We start from the raw sequence: 11,811 nt of genomic DNA on the forward strand, positions 1-11,811 counted from the left end.
AGTGGGCCTAAGTCGACAGGTGGACTTCTCCCAAGGGTCCTGGACTGCAAATGGGCACAGGCTGGGCTGAGGGACCCACCCCCCCCCCCCCCGAGAGTGCACAAATTTTTTTGCACCAGGCCCCTAGAATGCATATAAGTTCTTTGATTCATCTTTTCCCCCCTCCCCCCGCCCCCCCCCCCCCGCCCCTAAATTTGTTAATTGAAAAAGAGGCCACAGTCTCCACTTAGTCGTATGCATAGGAAGCGACATCTTCTCTGAGTTTATGAATGCTTATCTGATTTATACATTTCCTGTTTTCAAAGGACAATCTGTATACAACTATACAGGGACTACAAGAAAATTATACAATCAAACTTACAAAGTTAATTATACCAGTAACTTTTTTTAAACACAAATATTTCAACCAAATGACCACTCAATAGACACTTACATTATTTTCCTAGGAAGGATCTATAGTGGCTTATAAGAGTACATAAAATAAATAAAATACAGCATAGTAAATCAAAACCTCGAATGTTTCATATTATTACCATTTTTGTAAAACTATTCTCTAAAAGACCAGACAATCATTTAATGAGATAGAGAAGATACTTAATACGTAACTGTAAGTTCCCCACCCAGATCCCCTTCTTACCCTAGACTATGTTCAAATCGATTGTGTGAAGCTCCTGGAAAAACATAGTAAGTGCCTCCCAACTGTTTAATATATCGAAGCCGCTGAAATTGAGGTGTGTCGATGATTCGGATAAGGAGAGGGTGAAGTTCAATATGGCCATGGATAGGATCATTAATAACCTAGAAAATTATGTTTAAACTAATATAAGTAAAAATTCATAACTCTATTTAAAATTTTTATGTAGCCATGCCTATCTATAGTGCAAAGTCAAAGCCATTTAATTGGTCTCAAGACTAATACTAAGGAAAATAACAAGGTATTAATATCATTATCTTATTTATATATCACTACTAGACAGATCAAGTATATTAGATCTGGGTATATTTTACTTCTTCTAATGAACCTAAAAACAGAAATATAAGGATTTCAATATTTTTATTATATATTACTTAACTAGCCTTTAATAAGTTAGTCTTGTATTCAAGTTAAACATACTATTTTAACACTCTCATTCAGATCACATAAGCCATATTACTATTGGCATTGTGTCTACATCTTTTTCTGAATGTATCTATATAGTACCCACCACTAAAATCCTAAGAAAGATTGAAAAAGAAAGAAAAGAAAAAACCCTCCTATCATATAGGTAAGAAATCATAGGCAGGAACATATCTATCTATATAATAGAGGAATATGCAAATTAGCTGGGACGCCGTAACATCACGACCGAACAGCAGGGACCTGAGGCTGCATGGTGCCTGGCTGGGGCGAGGGACCTCAGGCCAAGCCCCCTGCCCGGCAGGGCTTGACGGGGGACCTCAGGTCACGCCCTTCGCCCGACAGGGCTTGATGGGGGACCTCAGGCTGCACCCCCCGCCCCACGGGCCTTGACGGGGGACCTCAGGCCGTGTCCCCCACCCGTGGCGGGCTTGATGGGGGACCTCAGGCTGCACCACCCGCCCCACGGGCCTTGACAGGGGACCTCAGGCCACGCCCCCCGCCCTGCAGGGCTTGATGGGGGACCTCAGGCCGTGTCCCCCACCCGTGGGGTTTGACAGGGGACCTCAGGCTGCATCCCTCGCCCGGCGAGGCTTGATGGGGGAGCTCAGGCCGCTCCCCCTGCCCCAGTGCCAGGCCTGGAGATCTCAGGCCACACCCCCCACCCCAGCGCCAGGCCGGGAGACCTCAGGCAATGCCCCCTGCCCTGCAGCTTTGACAGGGGACCTCAGGCTGCATTCCCCACCTGGCGGGGCTTGACGGGGGACCTCAAGCTGTACCCCTCGCCTGGCAGGGCTTGATGGGGGAGCTCAGGCTGCGCCCCCCATGCCAGCACCGGGATGGGGGACCTGAGACTGCGCCCTCCACCTGGCGCTGGGCTGGAGGACCTGAGGCTGCATCCCCCCGCCTGGAGGGGCTTGATGGGGGTGGGGCCGGCTGGGTCTGGGCCTCCTGCGTTTAAGTGCGTATGGGTGGTAGGCAGGGACTTGACTCTAGGTCCCATGGCACACCCCAGACTCTGACAGGAGGGAGATTTCCATATACATTTTACTAATTTTCTTCATCTCTAACACTTCTATTATAGAGAGAGGGCAAATAGCAATATTAAAATATTTCCTCTAATTAATTCCCTCTTAATGTGCATGAATTTTGTGCACTGGGCCACTAGTAATTATATAATACTTATAATGTCACTCAGAAATATGTATACTTATTAAAGATAAATTCACCATTACTCTATGGCACACCCCAGACTCTGACAGGAGGGAGATTTCCATATACATTTTACTAATTTTCTTCATCTCTAACACTTCTATTATAGAGAGAGGGCAAATAGCAATATTAAAATATTTCCTCTAATTAATTCCCTTTTAATGTGCATGAATTTTGTGCACTGGGCCACTAGTAATTATATAATACTTATAATGTCACTCAGAAATATGTATACTTATTAAAGATAAATTCACCATTACTCTAAATAGCTTTAAATATGGGTGAAGATTTAATGTCCCTCTCTGTTTCTTTAAAAATACATCTTTCTTAACTATCTATAACTGACTTTTAAAGAGAAAGCTACAGAATAAAAAAGGAGCCTGATAAATTTTCAAACTGCTTCAAATTGAAGTTCCTTAAAAATATATGGAATTTTGGAAGGTGAAGAACCTTGTCTGTCTTGTTTACTGCCATGTTTTCAGAACCCATCAAACTGTGTGTCTGGTACATAGGTTTTTAACAACTACTGTTGAAGCACTATTGCCAAGTAATGTATGTTAACATGCTTTACAATTAAAGTGTACCATGTCCATACACAGAAATATATAAAACATGGATTACAGAAGCTCAATGCTGTAAAGAATCTTAAAGGGGTCATCTGGTCCAACATTTAAACATGTTGGCGATGAGTTTAAAAATAGCTCAATTCACATTGGGTACCAAAAGCCTGAGTCAAGTAATGCCTAGAATTTACAACTTTGTTAAACAATATGTATGTACATTAATAAAAATTTGACTTATGGTTGATATTTAGTGAGTATGAATTTTTTCACCCTGTTCTATAAAACTACTTTATAATGTAAAAGATATCAATTTTAGTCACCTCTAATAATACACCAAGGAGAATGTCAAAATATCTTGGAGGAGAAGGACCCATAAATGTCATAATTCAACCCTGTGAATATCCTTGCAGAAAAAAACAAGTTCCATAATCTTTAAATACATGAAAATCATAAAGAGCAGGTCATTGAATAACATCATTTCAATAAACAATGCTTCCTTATAATGTTGATAAGAAAGAAAAAAAAAAGATTCCCGGCCAGGGCCACTGTCTGTGTAGAGTTTGTATGGTCTCCCCACATCTGCATGGGTTTTCTCCAGGTGTTCCGGTTTCCTTTCACACCCCAAAAATGTGTGCATGAGGTTCACTGGCATGTCTACAAGTCTGAGTGAATGTGGATGTGCATGTGGGAGCACCCTGTGATGGAAGGACATACTTTCATCCTGAGCTGCCAGGATGGAGTCCGGCCACTTGCAATCCTGAACTGGAATAAGCATATTGGAAAATCATTCTCTTACCTTGTTTTTATTAATTGTTCTTAAATGTATGTATAGTTCACATTAATTTCAATGTTTTATGTTCCAAGTATTTGGGGTCCTTATTTAGAGGTTTGGTGATGTTTTTGTGGCCAGAAATATGCCATAGGAACTTAACTCTTATTTATAGCAATTAGCCTTTAGTGAAACTGGTTTCATTATATGTCATTTTGCTCAAAGTTGCTATTTCAAAGAAAGTATTCACAACATTAAATGAGGACTTACTGTACTAGTCTATTTCTTCCCCTTTACAGGAGATCAATGCAACCATCACAAACAAATAAGAATCTATGTATTGTTAAAAATTTCAAAGAAGCCCTGGCTGGAGACTCAGTGGTGAGAGCATCAGCCCACACACCAAAGGCTTGAGGGTTCAATTCCCAGTCAAGGGCATCTACCTGGGTTGCAGGTTGATCCCAGGCCCCGGTTGGTTGGGGTGCATGTAGGAGGCAACCAATCAATGTGTCTCTCTCTGTCTGTCTTTCTCTTTCTCCCCCTCCCTCCCACTCTCTTTAACTTGTCACTTTTAAAGGCTATATACTCTACTGTGTTACTAGCCAAGCAAAATGAAACAAGTCTATTAAATCCTCTGTATATGCCAAGTACTGGGGATAACAGATGGGTAAGGTATCATTTCTACCCTCTTGGAAAGATAACAGAATTTATGTCCAGAGTAGCAGGGAAAGAGAATGGGGAGAAACAAACGAAGGAGTGTTCAGCTCTACCCAGAAGAAAGGAAAGAGGGACCCATTAGAAAAAGATTATTCAGAGTTGGTGATTCTATAACAACACATAATAGGTAAGAGAAAATACATAAAGCAGGCATTTCACTTTAAGATTCATTAATACATTTGACAAATTAGTGCCTATTGTGTTAAGCTCTATATTTCCTCCTCACCATTATGTAATTCCTGGCTTTAGAGGCCAATTTAACTAAATTTAGCATGAAGAAAACAGAGTCAAGAAAAAAGGTTGTGTGCAACCTTGGTTTAGACAATGGTTTCCTAAATATGACACCAAAAGCACAAGAGGCAAAAAAAGAAAACATAGGTAAACTAGACTACATCAAAATTTTAAAAATTTCTGCTCCAAAAAATACCAATAAGAAAGTAAAAAAGACAATCCACAGAATGGGAGAAAAAATTGCATATCTTATATCTGATATGGGACTTGTATCCAGAATATATAAAGAACTCTTATAATTTAGATTATAATAATGACTAATCAACTTGTGAAGCTTTTAAAAAACATTTAGCCTGGCAGGTGTGGCTCAGTGGTTGAGTGCCAACCTATGAACCAGGAAGTGGTGGTTCAATTTCCAGTCGGGGTACATTCCGGGGTTGCAGACTGGATCCCCAGTCCAGCGTGTGAAGGAGGCAGCAATCAATGATTCCCTCTCATCATTGATGTTTCTATCTTTCTCTCCCTCTCCCTTCCTCTCTGAAATCAATAAAAATATATTTTAAAAAATGAAATGAGTGAATTGTAAGGTACTGAATTATATCACACTAAAGCTGTTTAGATAAAAAAAGAGTTGCTCTGGCCAGTGTAACTCAGTGGGTGAGGCATTGTCCCATGCACTGAAAGGTTGCTGGTTCAATTCCAGTCAGGGCACACACCCAGGTTGCCAGTTCAGTCTCCAGTTGGGGTTCATGTAGGAGGCAACCCATTGGTTTTCTCTCCCTCTCTTCCTCTTTCTAAAGTTAACAAAATAAAACAAAAGTTATTCTATGGCTAAGGGTGGTAACTTGGGCTATTTGTGTCGCCGTGGATGATTCTCAAAAATAGAATGTTAGCTCTGGCCAGTGTGGCTCAGTTGGTTGGAGTGTCATTCTGTGCACACAAGAGTCTTGGGTTCAATTCCAGTCAGAGCACATATTCAGGTTGCAGGTTTGATCCCCAGTCAGGTCGAGTATTGGAGGCAACCATTCGATGTTTTATTTTCTCTGTCTTTCCTCACCCCAAATCAATAAAAAAATTCCTTGGATGAGGATTAATATATATATATAAAAATATAAAAAATATATATAATGTTAAATAAAAGTTTAGAACGTTACTGTGAAATGATTTATATAAAAATTTTAAAAAACATGTAAAACAATACTGTACATTATTTATGGCTATACACAAATATGTAATAAAAGTACAAAACATTCATGAAAATTATTTTTTTAATCCTTATCCAATAATCCTTATTGATTTTAGAAAGAGAGAGAAACATCAATGTCAGAGGGAAGCATTGATCAGTTGCCTCCCACATGCACTACAACCAGAGATGGAACCCAAAACCTGGGTATGTGCCCTGACCAGAAAACTAACCTGCAGCCTTTTGGGGTATAGGACTTCACTCCAACCAACTAAGCCACATCAGCCAAGGACATTCATGAAAATTATTAAACACCAATTCAGGATGGTGATTCCTTTTGAGGAAGAAAGGATGAAAATATAATCTAGTAGGGATACAAAGGAACTCTTACATTATTTCTAATATTTTGTTCTAAAAACAATAGATTTGCAGCAAGTTGGGCAAAATGTTAAGATTTGACAGGATGGGCAGTGATCTATGCTTCTCTATGTGTTTAAAATATTTTAGTTTTCCTTTGATGTAAATATTCTGTACTTACCTTAGAAAATGCAGAAAGCTTAAAAAAGTCAAAACCCATTATTCACAATCCTATTACTGAGAAGCAGATTTCCTTCTATTCTCACTTTATACTCAAAAAACATAATAAACTGCCCTAGCTGGTTTGGCTCAGTGGATAGAGCGTCAGCCTGCGGACTGAGGGGTCCTGGGTTCGATCCGGTCAAGGGCGCATGCCTGGGTTGTGGGCTTGATCCCCATTGTGGGAGGTGCAAGAGGCAGCCAATCAATGATTCTATCTCTCTTTCCCTCTCCCTTCCTCTCTGAAATCAATAAAGATATTAAAAAATAAAATAAAATAAAAACATAATAACCTTAGATTATTCTTACCTTCACTGTATCAACATGAATTTGACTCAGTTGGATAGAATTAAGCAGCTTCTTTCTCTCCCCCAGGGACCTAAAATTTTAACAGGATAAGCAAATTTATCATGATTTGCTTAATAATAATCATTACAGAAGATTAAAAGGAATGACAAGCCCGGCCAGCGTGGCTCAGAGGTTGAGCATTGACCTTTGAACCAGGAGGTCACAGTTTAATTCCCAGTCAAGGCACATGCCCTGGTTGCAGGCTCCATCCCCAGTAGGGGCATGCAAGAGGCAGCCAATCAACAATTCTCTCTCATCATTGATGTTTCTGCCTCTCCCTCTCCGAAATAAAAAATATATATTTAAAAAACAATTACCACAAAGGCATGGTTAGTTATGCCTGCCATAAATCGATTACAGCCTTCTCTTGAGCATATCGTAGAAACCGGGTATCCTGAGTCCTGTCTGGGCCTGGGGCAGCTTGAACACCAGACTTGGCTGACAAGTTCCATGTTGGGACCAACAAAAACTGCCTGCACATCCACAGCGCCCTCCCAGATTTCTTTGTTCTGTTTCCCCTCTCCTTCCTGATAAAAACCCCTGCCTCCACTGAGATGTTAACACTTGGGTTGTGGGTGAATTTCCCGCCAAAATATAAGATGGCGCGTTAAAATGCCTATATCTTTTGAAGTATGGGTTCGATTGAAATGAAATATTTGGTAATACGCAGTTACAATCGGCCCGAGTTTACACGTTTCCCGCACTCCACCGCAAATCTATATGAACCGAGTTTAAGACGGCTCCCGCGGAGTACGCGCAATTCACGCGAGCCCACTTAACTCGTTTCCCGCAACCCAAGTGTTTTAAGATGGCTTTGGGATGAGAGTCCCCCATTTTCTCAAGTGGCTGGAACTTGAAAACCTCTTTCCTTCACACCAGTACCTATCTCACAAGTTTGGCTTTTGTTGTGGCAGGTAACCAAACCTGGGTTTGGTTTAATTTACACTTACTAATTGGTCCAGGCATATTAGCCCAGCTGACTGTTGGCAGGCAAGGGGTTCACCTTTCCTGATCTACTAGCTAACTGGATTGAAAAAATTAATTATTTTGCTAAAAGCCCTACATAGACTTGGAGTCAGAAACGCTACAATTGGCCTCTATATTGTACCTTGAGACCTAAGGTGATAATCATCAAAGCACCATATCTTGTGTTTTACTAGTCCTCTATCCTCCTCATCAGCTGTGTTTTTTTTTTTTTAATGTATTCATTGATTTTTTAGAGAGAAAGAGGGAGGATAGAGGGGGTACACATTTAATGTGACAATGTTTCTTATTTCCTAGAAAAACCTTTTAAATCAACAGCAGATCATAAAATTAAGGAAATACAAGTACTTGCCTAAACTGGATTCTCCCCAGAAAGCAGAGTTTAGGACAGGGGTGGGGAACCTTTTTTCTGCCAAGGGCCATTTGGATATTTATAACATCATTCTCTGGACACACAAAATTATCAACTTAAAAATTAGCCTACTATATTTGGTCAAACATTTAATTAACTCACCCCTAGGGGTGAGTTAATTAATGATTTTGCAGGCCTTATATGGCCCACAGGCTGGATGTTTCCCACCCCTGGTCTAGGATGAGAGCTTGCATAGAGGTAATGTATTTTAGGATGTGAATCCAGGGAATAAGAGTGGGGGACTAGGAAGAGTGAAACAGGAAATGAGGGGGGAAAAGTACAAGGGTATATTGGAAGTTTGCTGCACTGGTACTGCTAGAACAAGTTTCGCTGGCCCCACTAGGATCCTCAAGGGCAGCTCTGTCCAGTAGAACGTTGCCATGATGGAAAAGTAAAGTCTGTCTAGTCCAACATAGTAGCTACTAGCCATAAGTGGTATTGAGTATGTGAAATATGGCTAGTGTAATTGAAGAATTGACTCCTTAAAATATATATTTTTTTATTGATTTCAGAGAGGAAGGGAAAGGGAGAGAGATAGAAACATCAATGATGAGAGAGAATCATTAATCATCTGCCTTCTGCATGCTCCCTATTGGGGATCAAGCCCACAACCTAGGCATATGCCCTGATCAGGAATTGAACCCTGACCTCCTGGTTCAACCACTGGGCCACGCTGGCTGGGCAGAAATTGACATTTTTATTTAATTTAAATTAATTTAAACATGTAGCTAGTGGCCGCTATATAGGAAAACACAGCTCTGAGGAGTCCTGCAGAATCTACCTCAGGGTTATAAGAGGCAGGCACATAAGTATGCCATATGGTGTTCCTTTTGGAATTTTGTTTATTTTGTTTACTCATGTGTCCCTAATTCCAAGAAGAGTGTCTAACACATAGTGAGCCTTCTATAATTATTATTTAATAAAACAATAATATTTGGGTCCACAAAGCATATAGTTTCCTTTAAAAGAAAGACTCCATTAGAACAAATTCCATTCAATTAAAATAGTAAGCAACTTGGCCTAGCTGGTTTGGCTCAGTGAATATAGTGTCGGCCAATGGACTGAATGGTCCCGGGTTCGATTCCAGTCAAGGGCACATGCCTATGTTGCAGGCTTGATTCCAAGTTTCTATCGCTCTCTCCCTCTCCCTTCCTCTCTGAAATCAATAAAAATATATTTTAAACTACTGGATATAAAGTTCAAAACCACGGTTATAAGGTTACTCAAGAATCTTCAAGAAACCTCTGAGGAACTTAGTGAGACTTTCAAGGATCTTAGTGAGAATGCCAAAAAAATGGAAAAGGACCAGTCAGAAATTAAGCATACACTGACAGAAATAAAGAATAATACACAGGGGTTCAACAGTAGACTAGAGGATCCCGAGAATCAAATGGATGATTTGAAATACGAGGAAGCAAAAAACACCCAGCCAGAAGAGCAAAAAGAAAAAAGAATCCAAAAATATGAAGATAGTGTAAGAAGCCTCTGGGACAACTTCAAACGTACCAACATCTGAATTATGGGGGTGCCAGAAGAAGAGAGAGAGCAAGATACTGAGAACCTATTTGAAGAAATAATGACAGAAAACTTCCCCTACCTGGTGAAAGAAATAGACTTACAAGTCCAGGAAGCACAGAGAACCCCAAACAAGAGGAATCCAAAGAGGACCATACCAAGACACATCATAATTAAAATGCCAAGGACAAAAGACAAAGAGAGAAGCTTAAAAGCAACAAGGAAAAAAAAGTCAGTTACCTACAAGTGAGTGCCCATACGACTATCAACTGATTTCTCAACAGAAACTTTGCAGGCCAGAAGGGAGTGGCAAGAAATATTCAAAGTGATGAATAGCAAGAACCTACAACCAAAAATACTCTACCCAGCAAAGCTATCATTTAGAATTGAAGGTCAGATAAAGAGCTTCACAGACAAGAAAAAGCCAAAGGAGTTCATCACCACCAAACCAGTATTATATGAAATGCTGAAGGGTATTCTTTAAGGAGAGGAAGAAGAAGAAAAAGGTAAAGATAAAAAACATGAACAACAAAGTGACAACAAATACAGATTTATCAACAAGTGAATCTAAAAATCAAATAAATAAATAACCTAATGAACAGAATAAACTGGTGAATGGAATAGAATCAGGGGCATGGAAATGGAACAGACTGATGGTTCTCAGAGGGAATGGGGTGTGTGGGGGGGTGTGAGAAGAGATTAGACAAAGATCTTATATGCATGTATGCATTACCTATGGACACAAACAATAGGGTGGGGAGGGCCTGGGTTGGGGTGGGAACCGGGTGGAGGGGAGCTATGGGAGGAAAAAAGAGGGACATCTGTAATAATCTCAATAATAAAGATTAATTAAAATATATATATATATATTTAAAAAATAGTAAGCAACTATTATACATAGAAAATAGGTAGTAAGGGAGACTTTGAGGAAGAGAAGGGTGTTGAAATGTGATTATGAAGAAGCAAGATGAGGTCCCTATTTTCACCCTGGCCAGTGTTTCTCGGTGGTTAGAGCAGCGGTTCTCAACCTGTGGGTCGCAACCCCTTTGGCAGTCGAATGACCCTTTCACAGGGGTCGCCTAAGACCATCCTGCATATCAGATACTTACATTATGATTCATAACAGTAGCAAAATTACAGTTATGAAGTAGCAACGAAAATAATTTTATGGTTGGGGTCACAACATGAGGAACTGTATTTAAAGGGCCAGAAGGTTGAGAACCACTGGGTTAGAGTGTTGTCCCTCAGACCGAAGGGTCAAGGGTTTGATTCCCAGTCAAGGGCATGTACCTGGGTTGCAGGTTTGATCTCCAGCCCTGGTCCGGGTTCGTGTGGGAGGCAACCAATCCACGTGTCTCTCTCACATCAATGTTTCTGTCTTTCTTTTCCCCTCCCTGCCTTCCTCCCTTCCACTCTTTATAAAAATAAATGGGGGGAAAAACAGTGATCTTTTTTCACAATCTACTTCTGTTATCAATTATTAAGCAACAAGTACACAAAGCAATTCAGTATAATCTCTTGATTTGATTCTTTGGTTACTGTTCCCACAAACAACATTTAGGTAAGTGGAATTCCATAAGAAAAGACTACATTTCACCACTGTTGTCAATTCTCTAAAAGAAGCAAAATCTCCATTTTAAGGAATATTTAAATATTGCATCCTCAATTGAGTTTTATGTGTTTTAAATTTTTATTTATTGATTTTTAGAGAGAGAAAGAGAAACATCAATTTGTTGTTCTACTTATTTTATGCATTCATCAGTTGATGATTGATTCTTGTATGTGCCCTGACCAGGAATGAACCCACAACCTTGGTATATGGAGATGATGCTCTAACCAACTGAGCTACCTGGTCAGGGCCTCAACTGAGGTCTTTATTTTTTAATATATTTTTATTGATTTCAGAGTGGAAGTGAGAGGGAGAGAGAGATAGAAATATCAGTGATGAGAGAGAATCATTGATCAGCTGCCTCCTGCACACCCCCCATTGGAGATCGAGCCCACAACCTGGGCATGTGCCCTTGACCGGAATCGAACCTGGGACCCTTCAGTCTGCAAGCCTATGCTCTATCCACTGAGCCAAACCAGTGAGGACTCAACTGAGGTCTTCTAAGTGGACCCACACTAATCTAGACCTTAGAACCTCCAGCCATACATAAAGAAAGAAAGAAAGATATATATGTG

The 11,811-nt window shown here is 40.2% G+C and overlaps 1 protein-coding gene across 1 annotated transcript in view; it reads right to left on the bottom strand.

Annotated features, from left to right (window-relative positions):
• Positions 1 to 11,811, bottom strand: part of SAMHD1 (SAM and HD domain containing deoxynucleoside triphosphate triphosphohydrolase 1) — a 65,509-nt gene that overhangs the window by 45,738 nt on the left and 7,960 nt on the right. The window contains 2 exon segments of the mRNA XM_023754496.1: positions 638 to 798; positions 6,678 to 6,747. Of these exon segments, the coding sequence (XP_023610264.1) occupies positions 638 to 798; positions 6,678 to 6,747 (231 nt within the window).

This window comes from Myotis lucifugus, unplaced genomic scaffold (assembly GCF_000147115.1).
Source record: "Myotis lucifugus unplaced genomic scaffold, Myoluc2.0 scaffold_60, whole genome shotgun sequence".
Taxonomy (NCBI): domain Eukaryota; kingdom Metazoa; phylum Chordata; class Mammalia; order Chiroptera; family Vespertilionidae; genus Myotis; species Myotis lucifugus.